The 20,606-nt window shown below is 42.3% G+C and overlaps 1 protein-coding gene across 4 annotated transcripts in view; it reads left to right on the forward strand.

Moving 5' to 3' along the window:
* Positions 1 to 20,606, forward strand: part of LOC119650642 (protein outspread) — a 466,010-nt gene that overhangs the window by 146,997 nt on the left and 298,407 nt on the right. For all 4 annotated transcript variants that reach the window (XM_038053565.1, XM_038053567.1, XM_038053566.1 and 1 more), the window contains one exon: positions 6,792 to 6,872. In XM_038053565.1, coding sequence (XP_037909493.1) covers positions 6,792 to 6,872 — 81 coding nt within the window. The remainder of the gene's footprint in view (positions 1 to 6,791; positions 6,873 to 20,606) is intronic.

Genomic DNA, 20,606 nt, shown 5'->3' on the forward strand with positions numbered 1-20,606 from the left:
TCTGGCTTTATTACATTGTTTTTTGTTCCACCTTTCCTTTATTGGTATATCCTCGCAGAGAATCACTTAGTGATCCCTAAACGCAAAGTTTTGGTTAATACGTTTGAATAGTGTGTGTGCGATTGTACTGCTGAGAAACGTGAAGTAAGTTGCTGAGTGCATTCTCCCTTTGCGAAAGTAAAGGAATTATCGGTAAGTGGAGGTCAAGGGTACCAATGGGCCCAGGAACTTTGTCCTCACGATTTGTTCCTTTACCACAAGACTTGAACAAACCATTTAAATTGTAGGCAAAGGTCATTGGTGATCGATTCCTTCCGCAGGAATTCGACCTTCTTTAGTGGCTTGTGCAGACTTAGCTAAGTGGCCGTACTTTTGACATTCGAAACTTCAAGTCAACCTTAGCTTCTATCGGAACTTGCAGACAATCAATTCAACTTTTACCATGTCGAGTTGGAGGACTTTATTTCCTCCTTTCGCGAGCGGTTTACCACAATGAGTTTGTGGCTGCCTGTGATCCGCGGTGTACGTTTATATTGCTTCTTATAGCGGAGTCCTTTAGTTCCTATAGATCGAACTGACTCACTAGCTCTCTATGAAGATCGTCTTTGTTAGTCGCCCAATTCAAATTTCTACACTCCATCATTGTTTCGAGTATATAGAGAGATAGAACCGTGGAATACGTTGCTTTTTACCCTAAAATATTTCCGACTACTTGGTTTTGCATGTCCATTGTCTGCAGTTCTACAATCACTTGAATTTGTCGCCCCTCTGTGTCCTTATTCTAGCCACCGAGGCATCCACATCTAGTTGAGGATAGGTTTTAACTTTCCATAGGACATTTACCCGGAAGGAACACCTTTCTTGAAAATTGGAGTATCATCTGATCGGGACTTGCTTCTGCTTCTTCCTTCCTCTGGTCGAATTACTTTAAGTTACTCAGCGTTGTTCAAAATGCCAGCGAAAGATGATTGGGTAACTTTCTGTGTTCTCTATCGTCATTTTGTGGGGACAGCTACTGTTTTCGCCAATTCTGGTAATTTTCCTGTGTAGACCAAGTCCTTTGAACATGCTCTGTACGTTGGTGGTCTTTCCTTTCAATAACGTTTTAGGCAAAGATGCCCCGACAGCCTCCACGAGGTATTGGGGTCAAAAGATACCGACGAATCCGCTTGTTCTCTTCTAAAAGCCGACGGTACTGCACCATTGGTTGCTTTCTTACTTTATTCTTCGTGTTGAATACAAGATGCCCTTTCTATAGCCAATTTGGCCCGTTGCTAGAGCTCATATCTTCACATCAATGTGTATATATGTTTCCACATCAATAGTTCAATGTCCCTATCCGCCAAATGGGGACGCGCCTGATACAAGAGACATCTTGTAAAAAAAAAGACTGGTTGGTTTGCTAGAAGCGGTCATTTTCGAAAGTCTCCGGAGCTTCCTTATCCTTCCAATCCTGTGCTGGTAACCAAAAACAGTCGAACTCTTAGGTCAGCCTGCTATTAACTGACGTGAATTTTAAGTATTTGTCATATATTTTTGCTATGCTTCCAAAGGCATCACTGAGACCTTTCAGGAAAGATTACGCTGCCTTCATCTCATTAAATCCGGGCAGTTGCATAAAAAGTGTGCTATACATCTACATAGCTTGTGAGGTAAGTCAATTTTTGTAGTATGGTCCCCATTTTCGTGGTACATGCAATCAGTCCTTTTTTTGATAAGTTGTATAACACCCACATGTTTCTCGATATGGCATTGTAGAAGTTAGATATCCAGTGAGTAGTATAATTTTACACTTGTTTAACTACCGAGCTCTTTATATTCTATGCTCCAATTGTAGATTGAATGCTATTTTACCAATAGTCGTACTTATCAGATTACCGACCGCTTCACTTAAAAATTACTAGAGACAACCGGCTGGCTAAATCACACGTAAAGACCATACGACTCCAAGCAAACTCCAATACCATGCTACAGTCGCTTTTGGAATTATCGCTAAAAAGTATCAATAATTATTCTGATTAATTCTTCTTGTGGTAAACTCAGTTGAAGTAGTCCACAATTCTCCGGACATGAAGTTCCAGGGATTTTAACGTTAGTACCCACCGTGTGGGCATAATCCAACGATCCTCTTTGGACGCGGATTAATTTGTACACCACCCCCGCAGGCACTTCCCAATGGCTTAACTGTAATCAGGCCGGTGCCCCCTTCTGCAAATCGACTACCACCTTGCGTATAAAACACATAAGACCTTACAAGATAACCCTAATACAAAACAAACGGAGCTAGTGGCTGCCCACCACGGCCGCTATGGCCATCCGTCGAGGATCTTCTTTCATTACAGAAAGACACGACGCACGTATGTTTTAGACCATCGGGGCTTATCACAAGGCCCTAACCAAAATCATAGATATCACTACTTAAACGCCCACGTCCTCCAGTTTGTGAATGCATATACGCTGGCCAGACAGAACCCACACAAAACACAACCCTGGCTGGAAGTTCCGCGAGAAGAGAAACCCATTCAAACTGCCACGCCCTGTCAGGAGGAAGTCGATCTCCAGCTCAAAGTCTAGGATAGAACTTAGAGGAAGATAGACACGCATTTCCCGTACTCATTTGTGACCCAACTTCTTCCCTTTCGTTCCAGCTGATCACCACTTACTAAATACCTTTTGAGCAAAGGTACATCGCCCCTGATCCTATAGGCTGTAGCACACCGGTCTACCCCAATTTGAAGAGGAAAAACACGCAACAATACCTGCATGGCGTCGGTTGATATCGTGTAACATCCAGGAAGAAACGCTAAGAACGCCACTCGGGGTTAGCTTAATTTCAGTCAAGGCAAGCTTAAGTTCGGTGTTTTGGTTTTCGTAGTGAGCGAATAGAGCTGTAACTGATACCAGCACGTCATTCACTCCTGTTCTAGCCTCTGCCTCCTCCCGGGAAGCAGCTGCGCTTGAGGACATATCTCTGACAGCTCTTCTGATAAGCTGGCTGTCCCCTCTAATTTTTCTTTAATTATCTTTGGTTTTATAGCACATACTATCCGTTCAATAACGCAACTCTTCAATCTTAAATTTTTTTAGTACCTTTTGGACAGCCTTATTATTTACGTTACTAAAACCTGCATAGGAAAGTAGCAAGTTTAGTCTATTTATATTGAATCGCCCACTTAATCGTCCCCCTTGCTAAAAGACAGGAACTTTTTCTTCGCAGTTCGTGGTAAACCAGACGGGGTAAGAGCGTAAGCACTTCGGAGAGGAGGGAACATAACAAGGAAGAAGATCAGATAAAATGGTATAGAAGGTGTTGAGTGGAGAGAGGAGGGGGATCCAGTTGACTGATGAAGATGATTTCGGGACGGAGAGGGGACTTAACAGCTAATAAGGCATCTCCACCAGTTGTCTTGCCAAGCGCAGCGCAGTCTCTGTCACAACGAAAGGCAGAGTAACCTTGGAGGAGCTCAGAATCTAAAATACTGTCATCCAGCCAGATTTCAGAAATGCAGATGACATGATGTTGGAATGCTAAGGCAAACAGTTTGGTCCTTAGACACTTACGTTTTGATAAAAGAGTGTAGCGTTATCGGAATCATTCGAGTTCGGCGAGGCAGGCGGGCGGGCCGGAAATTTTCACGAAGCTTAGTTCTCTGATAAGGCTTGACGAGGACAGCCTCTGGCCAAAAGGGAGATTGGACGATAGCATCGAAGTCGTGGGGATATGTCACTTTGAAGGAAGCTATCACTCGGTCAGGAGAGCCATCCTTTGTCAGCTTCACACAGGAAAGAGGTGACAAAGTTGATTTGGTTTTGCTTCTGATATAGGCCAGAATTTCATCGCACGTGGTGGCGGGCGTCGATGATACACAGGAGGAAGCGTGTGGTGGTGTTAATGCAGCAACCGTAGGACAATCGTCAGAAGTGCGTAGTGCACCGATGCTAAACATGTCCTTCGGATGGAAGACGATTTTTCAGTTGGCTAGCGAACGTCGTCGGGTTGATACAATCTTTTATAGACAAACCGGAATAGTGCATGGCAGATAGAGGCAGACCATTAGTCGACCAGGGCGACTTGAGTATGGCGCCAATATTGTTGGCCGCAGTCGTCGGCAAGGTATGAGCAGAGCCAGTCAGCGGCATCTCAGGAGCTGAGGCTACGCTGGTGCTCGATGAAGCAGCAGCTTGTGGGGGCAGTATTGACGGCGATTTTGAAACAGGATGTTGAATCGACGCCAAAGTCGCCGTGTGTTGATGCAGCAACTGAATTGCATCAGATAGCGTGGTACCGCAGCAGGCGTTACAACGATGCATGCAGTGGCACACCTTTCCATGGTCCTGTGAAGGACGCTAACGATCGACTCCTGGAAAGAACACTTCACCATCATAAGGTTCGTTTTTTCAAGGATGAAACGATGAACTCGAGTTGGGTGTTGCCAACAATTTTAGTGAAGCTTTATTATGGTATGGACAAACTTGAGCAGATGACAATTGCCAATTAGAGTACACACAGCCAAATCTGGTTGATTTTTTGATCCTTTGCTGAAAACATGGTAGATGAACCGTTAACAATCTATTTTAGAAAGAGGAAAGGACGCGGCAAACAAATTTGATAAGCAAAAGACATGCGGTTTCTTTCTAGTTTGCCTACAGCTGTAATCCAAATGGAGGAATGGAACCAATTAGGGGATCCTAGCTTTGGGTGTGAGAATTTGCAAGGGTTTAAAATCATATTCCGCGATCCGGTGGAAATGTAGTTATTCGTAGTTATTAGGATCTCTTGTATATGGAAGAAGTAACCATAGAGGCAATGAAGGAATGAAATTTAAACAACTGTGAGCGGGTATGTCACTGATACCGTGGTAGGGTCAGTGGCCGCTCCGAGGAGCCCAATTAGCGCTTTGGTGCGCCGTTTTGATGCCACAAACTCCTAAGACCGTGACTGTTGTTATGGGAGCAGGAAGGCAGAGTCCAGTCGGCTCGGATCTTCAAAGCCAGCTCGTAGCATTCACGAGGGATAGCAGCTCTTCCACCGTGCAGCTAGAAATCTCTCTGAGGCCCCCAAAGAATGGTTTACCCAGTGTCCGCAGCCTGACTCTACCCAGAGCTGGGGAATCGCAGAGAAAGTGCATGAGGGTTTCCTCTCCTTCTCCGCAGCTTCGGCAATGCAAGTTGTAGGGTATGCCGAGCCTAGCGGCATTATCCCCTATGTGCCAGTGCCCCGTGAAGACCGCCGTAATCTTGAATGCATTTGCACGCGTCTGGCACAGGAGCTCTCGTGATCGAGCTATGTTATAAGCGAGCCAAACTGTCCTTGACTTGGCACAGCTTGTAAGCCTTCGCCATCTCAGGCCCGCGGCTGCTAGGTAGTGTGAGTAGGCCATCTTTGATCCGTCCGTAAAGAATACTGTGTCATAGTCTTGCAACACGCTGCCGGTCTTCCATTTTGCCCTGGTTGGAAGGTCCACAGCAAAGTTTCTCGTGAAGTTCAACTTGCGTGTGACATAGTCCGTGGGGAATGCCCAGATTTCCCGAGGTATTTCATCTAGCATGTTGCTGTGGTCGTAGACTTCGCTGCCCAACATCCGGACTCACGTAGTCTGACGGCACTGCACGCTGCAACATATCTAATGTGGAGGTCTAGGGGAGGAGATGCAGGAATACATTGAGAGCATTTGATACCATATATGCAAGAAAAATGGGGATTAAGTCCACAGTTATTCGCTCATATCCTCCTCTGAAAATCACAATTGCATCATGTCGTTACCCCAACTCTCATTACTAATCCAAACAGAGCCAACAAAAAATCAAACGGAACAGTCAAATTTCTCCAATCGTAATAATCAATATCTTCCTCAAATTAACACCTAATTAGTCTTCCACAAAAAAGTGCAGTTTTCTTCCCATGAAGGCAAACGCAGCGTCGACCACATGCTGGACAGTTAACTTCTTTTCTCTTCACTATCTTTTTTATGCTGAGAACATGGCACTTTCGCAATCCGTTACATAATTTTCACCGTAATATCTTCTGGTTTTTTTTCCATCTTCCACGAAGCACCTTACTAACATTGTAACGGATTACCTGTTGGATGCCAATTATTTGCACAGATATTGAAGAACTTTCCGATAAAAAAGTCTCAATATCACCAGGAATCAATATTTACAATCATTCATTGAAAAGATTTTTATTGCAACGATGCTGATAGTATAATAAAAAGATACAAATTGAAAAACATGTAGGAAGCAGGAAAAAAAAAGATTGAAAACGTATGTGTGGATATGAAGGAAAAAGTTCATTTGAAGGAATTTGGTAATAAGCGTGGCAGTTACAAAACTGCGCTAATTGGATAGTGGGGCGCGATAAAGCGTCATATGGAGACGATTCGCCAGTGTTGGGCCTCCATTCTAATGTATCTATTGCGTTCACCTTCGTGTTGATTTATATTCGTTTCTTGGTTGCTATTGTAGACTGTCTCCAGCCAGCAAGTCCTTCTAATTGGATTTAATTGAAATGGTCGATAGACAAACTAATTTGTAGTCGTTGTACATAGCCCAGTGTTTGTAGAGCTTGGAAGGCTTCAAATGGGCCCCTGATCAGCAGCACGTCTTTATTTCCAGCGAAACAATAAATGCCTACATATCTGACCTTATATTCATTTAGTTACAGCCTTCTTGACTAATTTTCCTCATAGACAATAGAAAATAGTTAGACTAGGCTAGATGTAGATGTCGATGTAAATGGGGCTCAAAAAACCCGAATTAACCACGTTCTATTTTGTCTTTTCCACTTTCAGGCTTCGCGTAAGGTCTCGAAATGTGGATACTTGTTCGTCGCACCTGATTGGGACTTCAATAATCCTCTCTACAGAACAAAGGTAAGTGCAAATTCTTCAGCGTCCTACTTGCGAATTCAATGCTAAATACCTTTGACAACTACCTGAAGTAATGTAATGTAATTGTAATTCCCGAAGACTTATGGGCTCGAATTCCAGCAACATCGCACCTTGCTCAATATTCAATAAATATTCAGATACTCCTCCAAGGTATTTTCAGCGAAAACAAGTTGCAACGTATTGTTGGCACCATTGTAGTGTCGATTTATTGTGATTTTGCCATGATCCGATTATGCAAAAATAGGCTCGTCCCCGCAACCGGGGCTGTTAGCGGCCACTTGTACGTGTAACTCATACAATTTTACAATGAAAATAATAATAATGGCGGCAGCAACATTGGCCTAGCAGTACAATAAGATATTTTCGAATTTGTAAGTCTACAAGATGCGGCTTTCCTGCTGTTGTACATAACCATTTGGGTACTATCGTGCGGAGTGTTTGCAATCAAAGTTCAGACCCAGACTCTGAGATGTATGAATCAGCCTTGAATAAATAAAACAACAAATTTTTAAAAGGTTTAACATGCCTCGTTGAATAGATAAGTGTAAAAAAGTTGTAAGTACTGTAAAAGAGCGGAATACTTAAGATGACTTAGTAGATACTAGATACTGATATTATAACTATTATTCGGCACTGAATAGGGGAGATATGGAAAAAAGTTAGACTGCAATATGGATTAGATTATGTTCTGAAAGGATAGATTCGAAGGAAGTTCCAAGGCATTTATATATTAATTAAATGTGTTTCTTCTATGCATGCTGGTGGCAGCATTTGTTCCTCGTCTTCATTTGGCGGGACCACCAACTCGCCGATGTTCTGGTTGTTCAGTAGCTCATCAAAGTACTCAATCCATCGCTCCAAAATGCCCATACTGTCGGAAATCAGATTTCCCTCTTTGTCTCGGCAGGATGAGCATCGAGGTGCATATGGCTTCATCCTGCTGATTTGCGATTGCTCCCTGTATTTTCCGAGTTCACAGACCCGTCGGTTCTCCCAGGCTTCCTTTTTCCATCTGTGAAGTCGCTTCTCCCCTCGACGGAGTTCGTGATAAGCCTCCGCGCGTACCCGCCTCCTTTGAGAATGCAGCATACTTGCATTCCGTAACTAGCTTACATTCATCGTCAAACCAGCCGTTCTGACTTTTCTTCCGGTTGGCGCCAAGTATCTTTGTCACCGTATCAATAATAACGTTCCTCAGGTGATTGTGAAGATCATTTGTTGATGCTTCACCTCTGGGATCTCTGTTGACTGCGGTTATTGCGGCATTAAATTCGCCCTGATAGGTGTTGCGGAGGGCCGTGTTGTGAATGGCTTGGTATTCACTGTCACCTGATTGTCAGAGGGGATTGTAGATGGTAATTCGAGCTCGGAACACTATGCCAACGAAATAATGGTCTATATTAACCCCCCCCCCCCCCATATGTTCTGACATTCATCAAGGCTGAAAGGTGGCGGCGTTCAATCAATACGTGGTCAATTTGGTTGAAAGTGGTCCCATCTGGAGAGGCCCAATGTACATTTGTGAACCGCATTCCGCGCAGACCAGGTACTTCCAACAACTATTTCGTGCGATACTGCTAACTGAATAATCCACACTCCGTCATCATTGGTATCCCTATGTAAGTTATGGGGGCCGATGGTCCGATTGAATACGGGCTCCATCCCTACTTGGCTGTTAAAATCCCCAAGTATGATTTTAATATCATATCTGGGACAGGCTTCGAGGGTCCGCTCAACTGCCTCGTAGGAGGTATCCTTCTCCGACTCTGCAGTCTCCTCTGTAGGGGCGTGAACGTTAATGAGGCTTACATTTCTAAACTTGCCTCGCAAGCGCAGAGTGCATAGCCTTTCGCTTATATTTTCAAAGCCGATAACATCAGGTTTCATTTTTTGGCTGACTAAGAAACCTACTCCGAGCACATGGTTTACTGGATGGCCGCTATAATATATGGTGCAGCGGCTCTTCTCCAGGAAACCGGTCCCTGTCCATCGCATCTCTTGCAACCCTGTTACATCAGCCCTGGGACAGGGTATCGGCTAACTCCTCAGCAGCATTCGGTCTGTACAAGTAGCGCATGTTCCACCCATTTGGTGAAACTAATTTGGTTAACTTGTCTCTATCGAGAGAGCTGCGTACTAGACGAAGTTGCTTTGCTACTTTAAAACATTCTGGCCGCACTTGATTTCAATAATTATTTTGAGTTTTTACGCATCGTTTTCCTCACACAACTCCTAAGAGTGTCACTGCTATGGACAGAACGAAAGCCGCAGAATTTAGCTGACTCAAGTGTTCACAGTTAATTCATAAAAACTTCGAACGATAACAATTCCCCTTCCCTACAGCCAAAGAATATTTTATCTAATGTCCGCATGATAGTTTATACCGACTTCAAAAGTGCAAATTGTAGGGTAAATCGCTTCTATTGGCATGGTCCACTTTAGACCAGTGCACTGTGCAAAACTGCCGTAATGCTAAACTCCAAAAGCTCACGCGGTTGAGTTTTGTTATACTATAGGAAGGTCAAATCCTCCTTGGCTTAGCGTAGGAGGTGAATCTTTGCCATTTGAAGTCAGTAGCTGCCAAATCCTGTCCGATGTCCTCAGAAAAACGCAGGTCTGCCTTCCTTGGACAAAATCTTTCTGATTTTTGCCGAGTCCCTAAAGTTGACGATGGATTGGCAGAAGTGTAGCTAGGGCCTCCTCCAGACAGTCTTAACTGCTTTTTTATAAATTCTAAGGCAGTTCTTGTAGATCAGCCAGAATTTTGTGTTCGTCGGTTTTTGTATTCCCAGCATTTTTCTGGAATCTACTTCACTGAGAATAGTTTAACAATCGGTGAGTGGCTGTTTCGGAAACCATTCTGATATTGGTGGTAGAGAACAGGAGCTGATTGGGTGTCGTATAAATGTATGCCCTTAAGGGGGACATCTATAAGTCAACATTTGAAGGTGCTAGTAGGTGAACCTTTTCGGCTACGTTAACAAAATGGGCGGCAAAAGCGCTGGAGGAGTAAGGACTTAGAGCAGGAGACCAGAAACGTGGAACTGGTGGCTTTGAGAGTAAGAAATTTCATTTTTCAATAACAAGATGTCTGAACTGTTGGATTTCACTGATGAATAACTTGGTTAGAAGGGTATTAATTGCTCTCAACTAGTTTGAAGACAGTGAAAAAGGGGGTGTTCTCCATCCATGCGCACACGGTAGATAAGGTGAAAGGAATCGTTTTCATTAGCCGATCCAAAGAGAATGCTCCGTTGGATACTTTAATGCTTACAATTTGGCCATGTAGCTGTATTACCCATTAGCGGAAGAAATGGTCACACAATCACGGAATTCCATATTTAGATAACGTCGTACAGGAATGGGTTTAACCAAAATTCAGGCGGGATCAAATTATAACTTAAGAAGACGTGAAGGTATCCATAATCGGTCAAATATGTTTCAATTAGCGCAAAGGCGATTAGACTGTTATGAACATAAAAATTGGAGAGGATAGAGGCAGGATGGCGATCAAATGATCAATCCTACTTGGTTTCTACCATCCACAAGACCAGACTCCTACTTCACCATGGCAAATTGGCGACTAAGAATCGCTTAGATCTGCTAGTGTGCCCTTTGACAGATGCTTCGAAACCATCATGCAGGTTTCTTGGGACATCGGATCCTAATACCTCATTCCCCAAAATTTAAAGCATCCTGCGCGCAGATCTTGAGGAGGCTTAAAACCCCAATTAAAGCCAAAACCCGCATACAAGTCACACGGCGCAATACCAGAAGCAAAAGGGAATGAAAGCAAGTGTCTCGATTATTTATGGAGGCGAAAAACTTTCTAACTCCTCTGGCATGACTAATTAAGAGAAAGCCATGGATTATATTTCCGGCAGACTTCGCTTTAATATTATTTGATTGTGAGTAAAGTGGCCCCACATTGGGCGCCATTTGTAATGATAGGAAAGGCTTTTCAATTCTGGTGGATCGTTTGATTGTTTGCTCTTTACGCTCATCGTAGGGTAGATGAACTGAAAGCTCACGTGGTTAAGTTTTGTTATACTATAGGAGGGTCAAATCCTCCTTGGCTTAACATAAGAGATGAATCTTTGCCATTTGAAGTCAGCAGCTGCCAAATAGTGCGAGTTGATCTCATCCTTCACCGTTAGAAGCGGGACGCCAACTGCAACCACTGAGGAACTGTCATGAATGGAACCCCACTTGGCCTGTCCGTCTCCTCGACGAAGGCGACTTTGACCATGCCACCCAGAATTTTACCGTGTCTCTGCACTACCACACCAGCCTGGATGATGTCACCTCTGAGTACAAAGCCTGAATAACCTGGTTGTCGACCAGCACAATAGGCCGTCAGTCTGGCAGTACCTCCGCTTGGAATACTTGCTTGTCGAATCCCGAAAAACAGCACGACTCAGCGATACTGTGCATATTCGAGAATACTCCCACACCGACTCTGATCTGAACTTAGGTTTGAATCCAAACCTAATCACTGAGGAAGGCGACAGGTAGTCGCCGAAATATGCATATATATGAATTAATAAATAATGTTTTTTAGTAAAGTAAAAGAAAACTGTTTTTGGATTTTCTATTTATATCAACACAACTTTACTCAAACGCTTTTAATGGAAGTTTTTTTTAACACGCTGCTCTGTTAAAAAAGCCCATCGCGAAATACCTCTTAGAGCACGATTTGCCTAAGTCGTCGTAATCTGCTGCGAACGCCGATAATTCTCGAGGTACTTCGTCTAGGATATTTTCCACAGCACTACGCGATACGGTGTATTTGATATGATGATTTAGCAGAGAGAGGTGCAGGGGTCCCAGTAGAAGGTAGCACCTGCACATGTGCTTTCTAGGGTCCTATTAAATATTTGACGGTAATCGAAATTTTTCGAATTTATAGACCCTGCTACGAATATCCCAAGTCTATAAAAATTATTCTACACGAACACCAGAAAAAAGCTTGTCTTTTCAGAAACAACGTATTCTGGGTCCTCCCTCCCGACGTTGTCCCTATTCCTGGAGATATAGAGCAATCAAGTAAACTCTAAAATTATATTTCCTTATATGTAAGTCTCCTTGTTCTTTCGAAGAAAGTTATCAATTATTCAAGGGCGTCAGAACAGGAAACCTGTAGACCACTAAATACACCAAACCTTAGCTTTGAATGGTTTGCGGGAGTTGAGCAAACATCTTCATTTATACTGTTGTTTGTACTATCATCAACTAATCCGGCGTGGTTCCACTGAGTTGTTCCTTTGTCCAGATAACTGCCAACAGTAGCGGTGGCTAGGTGGCCGATTAAGTAAGGGCGACAATGCTACGTCTTGCAGTGGAACCCACTCTCCCAAGATGGTCGACGAGTGCGTCAACGCGCCCTCGTAAAGGAGGAATGCCAGTGCCTCAGGAAGTTCTGAACTGGAAACAATGGCGCGTAGGTGTGGTTAACGTGCTACACTTCATCAAGCGGGAACAACAGCCATATAAAACTTGTACTAGAATCACATGCTGAAACGACTACCTTTAATTGAATTCATCAAAGTCCAATCCATCCAAAGTCCAAAGACAATCGTCTTTGTGGAAATTCAGATGCGTCAAGCATGCCTTATGATTTAGACCTTTTTGTCACACTCCAAATGTGTGTGGATGCTATTGAGCCTGTCCGTACGTTTGATTCGGTAGCGTACTAGCGTAAAAGTGCGATTTGAATTCGTTGGTATTCTGAAAAAGGTTGCCAGTTTATTGTAGCTGGACTTCTAGGTATACCAACTAAATCCAGACTAATACAAGTATTTGTTTTGAGTTTTTGTAGTCTGGAATAATTTTCATATACTCCATTTGACAGATCTTCTTATTTACGTACTTACTTACGCTTACAACACAGTTTCGAACTTTGGTTTAAAGTGCGCGGACTTGAACCTCACTAGACTCTCCTGGCTGGCGCTAGGCAACAATGCTCCTTAATGACACTATATTAGATAGCCGAGATTTTCTGTGTCTTTTTCATCCATTCTCCAACTGCAGGAATCCATTCGTTCATTGATTCAAACCTGAGCTGTTAGAAGGCCATAATCCTTTTAACTAAAAAAATATTGACTTCCTCAAGTAGCCGATATTAAACCAAATTAATTCAAAATGGTGCTGATCCTGCTGAAAAATGTATGGCTCCCTGAATGAGCTTCCATTTTTAGAATATTCAAAAATAATTTCTATCCTTTTTCCATAATAATCCAGTGGCAATGAGAGTAGAACCAACCCAGTGACTCCCATGCCAGTTAACGTTGGCATCCCCAGTGGGGAAAACTTTGTACGCAACTTTTTTTTCAATTATGACAAAAGCGGATTGGTTCTTCCAACACGCTTTGTCCTGGTAGCCTCAAAAAAGCATTTATCAGACTTTTATTCCCTGCCTTAGGGCCTAGTTGGTAATTCGATGCATCAAATCAAGATGCCCACCCAAGTCTCTAGCAGATTTCTCATGACGAATATGCTTAGAACCATTCTCATTGGCAACAATGTCAGCATCTTTCGAATTCCTTCTCAAGTCTATAATGACTCCGGAAAATTTAACAGACGACGAACCACTGACATTGGCATATCTAGTGTCAACTTAATCAGAACCTGGAATTCGTTGTAATTACCCTCCTCCGTCAATCCAATACAACAGGCGCAGGGAAATCTATAGCATCATCAAGCATCTCGCGTGGTTTCTCGGTTCTCCCCGCTCCGTAAACATCCCCGTCATAGAACAGGGACTGTACTTGGAGTACCACGACCTTGGGACGGTTGCCCGCAGGCTCGTTACAAGAACGGATATAGCTGACGCACTCTATAGTCGCCTATTGAATAAAAGTTATAAGTATTTGAGAGAAAGGACTGATTTTTGAAGCTCTCCTGCAAAATACACCCCTGCAAAATACACCCTCGCGCTTTCCGTAATCTAGAGATTTGGGGCCTATCGAACCAAGCCTCCCATAAATGAAGGCTAAATGCAAGTAACACTGCAGAAGGTGAGAGAAAATGAGTGATAGGGAACCAAACAGGCTCGTCGTGCAGGTAAAACTGATATAGTAGTGCGGAAGGCAAAGATTGGGGGGGGGATAAGGACGTGATAACAATAATTCATCATATGGTCTCGTGTTTACGCAGAGGTGGCTCGAACTATTTTCCCACATTCATAGCTGACTATCGCGTTTGAAGCGCAGTCTAACATCAAAGATTCAGTTAAGCGATTACCTCTAGGCTTTTTTATGTGGTGGTATCTGAAGCTGGAATCATCCCTACTTGTGGAGTCCTTTGCCTGTTTATCGAGGGTGACAACCTTTCCCAATATTAACTTTTGGTATTGATAATCCGGCACTTGAGCATTTAGACGTGTTTTGCGGTCCCAGCATGCTATGCTTGTATCAACCCATCAACCGACTTATAGAGCCTTCAGGCCTTATACTCGTCGATTTGCCTACTTCAATCCTCCTGATCCTTTAGTTAATTCTCCTAATGCTAAACGATGCCTACGCTGCGAAAAATCACGCTTTGTGTGACTTGAAATGTCGGACGGTTCCAAATATATCCAGTAAAGTGAGTAGGCCTTCCTTTCTTTTTCAACTTCTTTGTGACAAACACTATCCTTTGCTGTTTTATGCATATCGGTGACTGGAAAGAGAATTAACAATAGCATTTCATTGTGGATTTGATATTTCCCTTGGCGGAATTCCCACCTCTTAGCTTCTTCCCAATAATCAAAGTCCGTTATTTTGTGTTACGTCAGTTGGCCGAAATCCGAAGTTTACCGCCAGTACTCTAAGCCTATTTGCCCTATTCTCAGATAAGTGAAATCTGAAGTTCACCTGCCGTCTGCACCTAAATCTTTGATTTTATTTGCTGTAGGAACATCTAGCTGTATAGAAAATCCGATGATAGCAAACCCTGCCCGATTTGTCCTTGCTAATCTCCTCAAAAATCTAGCCGTTGTGAATGGAACGATACTCAGAGGTATATCTTGCTCCTTGGTGTCCCATTCCTGTCCTTTTTACCCAAATTTTAAGAAAGTATTCCATTTACTGAAGTTACCAGTTCATCCCACTAAGATCGACAGGATGTTTGCCCAAAATTAGTTCTTTGGAAGACCTTCTTAACTTCCTTAGAATTCTGGAGCCACGTTGGATGACACTATCCTCAGTGACGCATTGCGGACCTACATGTTATGAACTTATGTTCGACGAGTTCTTTATTGCCTTCAGTTACGAATTTTATCGCAAGGATACATTCCAGTATTTAATGTAGTTTCGGGTATTTCCCCAACTAGAAAGCTTACTAATGCACAGCTGACAATCTGTGGTGCAAAAATCAGAATACATGACAGCAATCACATATCGTCGATTTATTTCGTTCTTGGACTTTTATCGTGTTCCTAGCGAGGCTGGCTACATAATTTCGATTTAATTAATCACTGCTTGCGTAGATACTAAGATTGGTCCGGTTGACATTTTGTTATCATTACTTCGTTCGTCTGTGCATCTCTGCTTCGGATCGTTTTCATTCGGCTTAGGTACTGAGTTCAGTTATCAGGATCGCGGATATGGAAGGCGCTTCTCCCGTAGTTTTCCCATGATGGATACAATGTTATGTCGACCTGATCCTACCAAATTGTACCGCTGATTCTTCGCAAAGTCTGCTTCATACTCGCAAGTCGACGTTCATTGTCTTTGGTAGCTGTTCAGTAGATGGACTTAAAGATGACAGGCCTGACGCGGCAGATGGGTTACCGACGTTGCGGTGGATTTTCAACTTACGGAGATACTTGAACTGCCAGTAGGAAGGGATACCGGTTGTAACTCGATTTTAGGTTGCTGCCCTGATTCGTGGTGCTTAAATCACTAAGTTCCAGTGCTAGGTTAGTCAGAAACCTTTGGGCGGTCGTTCTGAATATATATGATATTTTCAGCAATTGACTTCGTGACTTCATCGACCTGTTGAATGATTGAACCCACCATCAATGCTGGGATGGTTTTTGTTTCAGACCCAAGCCTAGGGTCTGCAGTTCATAGTGGTTCATTTTATAGACTTTGCTAGGCGATCTTCTGCTAAGGTAGTTCACAGTATTAACTGGAATTAGAGTCTTAAATTTATTATATCGAAGTGAGGGAGAAAACTAGAAAAGATATAATATAAAGTGAATCACATATAATTCATAAATTTCGGAGTTCGGAGGGAAAGGCTTTCCCAAAATATACTCTCTTCGGTACTGACACCTCGATTATCAAATACGCCTCAAAAAGTCTTCCCGTACTCATTCGACTTCATTTCCAAACTCCAGCTTTCCCCTACATAACCATCACCATCATCTTCCCATTTTCATATGGTCTTTTCCATGTTGCTTTTATGAAATCAGAAAATCCATGAATATTCCAATTCGCCATTTATTTATTAATCGATCGTGACTTTAGAAATGATTATTTGAAGGTTTTGTCGTAATCGAATTAATCGCTGATATGCGGGGCAAAATGGTAAATTGCCAATGAAGATGAAGATGGTTGCGTTTCCTTTGCTGCATGTTACATTGAAGTCACAATTAAATTGTGGAGGTTTCGTTAATGAGTGAATGTTGAATGGATATTGGTCAAACACGTGGTCGTTGAATATGAAGAGCTCTTTTGTTATTGTCTGGTGGATTTGCTAGTTGAAATCATATGGAAATCCTTTCTATTTGGACATTAGATGACGAAGATGAAGGTGTGATCAAAAGTGGCACAAAGATTTAGATGGAATTGGTCTGTGGGACTGCAGCATATTACCATTGACTTGAAATCTATTTGTACCCTTGGCGATATAACAGAAGTTGGATTGCATAACCTTATAGGATTCTTTGAATATCTTCTTGGATGGTGGAATAGTAACATCTTCGCTCACGTTCCACAGTCTGCGCACCTTGGTGTCGAACATCCTGTGCACATACTACATTTTACGACAGCCATATCATTTTCAATAGCCTGGTTCTTCCATTAAAGAAATAAGGTTTCTTCAATGATAATTTGAAGCATGCCTGAGTAATTCTTTCATTAGTCTTTATCTTAACTTCAGAAGAGGAGTTAGCAAAACCCATGGAAAAAGAAAATTTTCTAAACCAAGAAACTGCAGCCTGTCTTGGTTTTCTTGAAAGTAACCTGTCCATGTCTTCTAAAATTTTGACTAATTCTTCTTTTCATGTTTAATGAGTAGAGATCCCAACAAAGCTTTTATTTATCTGCTCTTCGAATAAAAAAAAAATGCTGGAGAGGCTGACCCAACAGCGACCAATGAGAGGCAAGCAATTTTGACCTTATTCGACAGGACTTGTTCAACCGCAGGAAAATGGGGAGAATAGACATTGATTGTCTCTGAAATGAAGATACCCTCGTCTACGATTCTTAGTATTTACCTAAGTATATATATCAGAATAGTCAAATACGGTAAAATCAAGAAAAAGTTTTCAAAATTGTCTGTCAAAGGGCTACCTCGGATTCTAGGTAAACAGGTCGAACATTCAATCGGGTACCAGTTGAGCTCCTTCCCATTCGACATAAGCAAATTATTTTCAGGGCTGCAACTATTTGTAATCCAGGCATGATCATGAGAAAATACCGTGTTAAGTCATCTTTGGGTTTTTAATTTCACTCAATAATTTAAGGAAAGGCCAGTGAATCCTTTATCCGAATCATCACAATTTTTCAACTAGACCAATTAATTTCTGACATGACAGACAGACATGCCTAGGAGATAGGATTCACCGTCTTAAAAATTCGTATGCTTCCGCATACGGTTGAATAACGTGCTTCAGTCGATAGGTAGGATCTTTCATGTTATCGCTGATTTATGAGAACCAAAACTCACACTCACTTAAAAAATAGGGCGTACTTATCAAAATTAACTTGACTCAATAACAAAAAGGAGTCGAAGTGCGGAACTACTGTAGGTAATGTCTCATTCACAACTAACCGGAGAACTATTGAATTACGCGGATTGCATTAAAATTCCACAAAGGACTTATCGGAAGACATAAGAAATTGGCAAACTTTCCGATATTGTAGTCAATTTTTCTCTCTTCTCACTTTATTCTACGAAGGCGAAGTACATGGTTGTGAAATATTAAACAACTGACTGACTGAAACACCGTCTCAATCTAGGGTTGTGTGGATGCTCTATATTCCCCAACGGAGTGACCCGGAGACCTCCTCTGGAAAGACACCGAGCGCCGGAATTGGTTCATCCAATCCGCACAAGGCATACATAATTAGCTTTATCAGCCGATTACTGCCATATGAATATTTTCGAGTGTCCCAAAAGGATTTTTCAATTCCTTGAAGAAAGAAAATTAGCAAAAACTCAAGTCTGGAAGTCGCCAGTATATTCCAAATAGAGATGCTGGCCATATTGAAAGCACGGCGATGTTTGAGACACTGTCCTAGTTTCAAACGAACCATAAACATGCTAACCGACAGTAATTCGACCTTTAAGGCTTTATACTCAAAGGCGACATCCTCCGTGTAGATGGAGCAGTGCAGGGGCACAGTGAACAGACTAGCCGACGCCCCGAAGGTCACGCTCGTCTGCGTGCCTGGTCATACGAACATAGGGAGAAGTAAGCGGTCCGAGGGATTGCCACATAAGTCTCTGCTTTTGACAGTTCCTCGATGCACACAACTACTTGGCAGTCGCTGACTGCAAATGGGGAAGGCTCACCACCCACGCCGGGTCGTTGGCGTTTGGCTCTTCAAGACCCAATCCCGAGATCTTTTGGGACAGATTCGTACAAAGGCGTACAGAATTGCGGCGGTTTGTACGGGCGCTGGTCTATAGGTGTAACACTGCGCAAATTGGGCTCTTCGGAACAACTACTGATACCTATCTACCTAGGAAGGAAGCTGAGGAACTATTTCTATTAAAAAAACCAATTTTATCTTTCTTATCTACGAATGGTCTTTCGATCAATAAACCTCTTTACGGTTCGATGAGTAAAGTGGTTTTCACTACTTCGGTCCGCTATCTGGAAGCCCCCTTTTAAGGTTTTGTGGAATAAAAAATTTTATAAAAATCAGTTTACTGTATGTTCGTCTGTTTACCATGACTTTTTCAAAATCGGTTATACCTATTGACATGCTATTTGGTGGAAATTGGGTTTAAGAAAAGAGGGGGGTTCACTACATACAAAGGTGGGGGGTGTAAAATGTGTTTTCTCTAAATATAGCCATGTGGGATGTCAGTTGAAAGTTCTTTATTAGTACTTTTCAGAACGGTTCTAGGTTTGCATATCAGTTCGAAGGGGCAGCAGTGCATGATTAGAAATTGACCACTTACTTCAAAGGTTCATTCTGAGAAGCTACGTTACCAAAAAATCTCAAAGAGATGTTATTGTGTATGTTTGTGACATAATGTATGGCCTCGAAATAAACTTTCATACCTGAAGTGGCGAATTTTCGGCTTATTTGAGTCGGACGATAATGGATCTTCGGTCGATATATTCATCCCACTGTTTTCTTTTGGCATAGATGAATTTATTCAATTCCCGAATGTTTTTGGAACTTTCTCTTACTTCCGCGTTTCTGTTGTAACATGGACCGAAATTTCGCCGGATTCTTTTTAGGAGCTGATTCTCTGTCGTGTTTATTTAGGACTTTGTCCTACGTTTTTGGTTCTGCTCCTAAATTTATAAGTTAACATAAGGTGACTGGCTCAGTGGATACTAAACCGTGCTTTTCTGATTTGCCGATGTATTAATTAGTAATAACTACCGTATTCAAGTGGAAGTTTTTCCACCTTTGAAGTAACCCCAACATTCAAAACTTGACTCCGGAACGGATATTGTTACGAATAGTTCAAAGTCAGAGTATCTGAATCCCACCGTTTTTTTGATAGGCCGATCCTAAAGAACAAGTTTATTAAAGGTTCTTGATTACCCTCCTCGTATCTATTGAGTAGCCAAGATTAACAAACTGTCTTGCCGTGTCACCGCGTTAAAGAGGAGATGACCGAATGAATCTCCTCCGCTGGTGCCTGTGGAGGTGTTTACTGATTCCGATGTTTCTCTTTGAGTTCTCATTCTAGTCTGGAGGTACCCCATCAGTGTGTATAGTATATGATAGTACTCTCCTTCAGGTTCATAGTAATCTGATTAATGGAGCACCTCGTCCGCAAACAATTTCATAATTCTATACGGAAGACGATGACCCGATAATCATATACACCTCTATTCCTTATCAACATTTTCGAAGTGGGTTTGTACTCATTATGGATGGATGGTATCCTAGCTTTTCCCTAAGAGGAAAAAACAATTTTCATCTCTATTATTTGTTCTTCGTCTCTGTAGTTCAGGAGACCGAAGTTGATGTAGTGCAAAGCAGAGGCGTTCCTATTTGTCCGGAATGAATACTTCCAATGACCATATCCGGTCTTGCAAATTTTAGCTCTGGAGAACTTCTGGTTGATGTTGAGGGATTTTCTGAAGTGAAAGAACGAGGTATCAATATTGGCTTCGGCATATTCACTGAAACTCTTCACTTAACATATCTTAATTGTGATCTCCAATATCACCTCTTGCTTCATTTCCGGACCAATCGTAGCCATGTAAATTCGCAATGCACTGGTCACGTTCAAGGGTAAGCTCATCTAGGCTTCATGTATTTTTAAAAGAGAGCGTCTGCCCTGGATGAAATCGTCAGCCAACTTGTTTGAAAA

The sequence above is a fragment of the Hermetia illucens genome, chromosome 3, assembly GCF_905115235.1.
Source record: "Hermetia illucens chromosome 3, iHerIll2.2.curated.20191125, whole genome shotgun sequence".
NCBI classification, from domain to species: domain Eukaryota; kingdom Metazoa; phylum Arthropoda; class Insecta; order Diptera; family Stratiomyidae; genus Hermetia; species Hermetia illucens.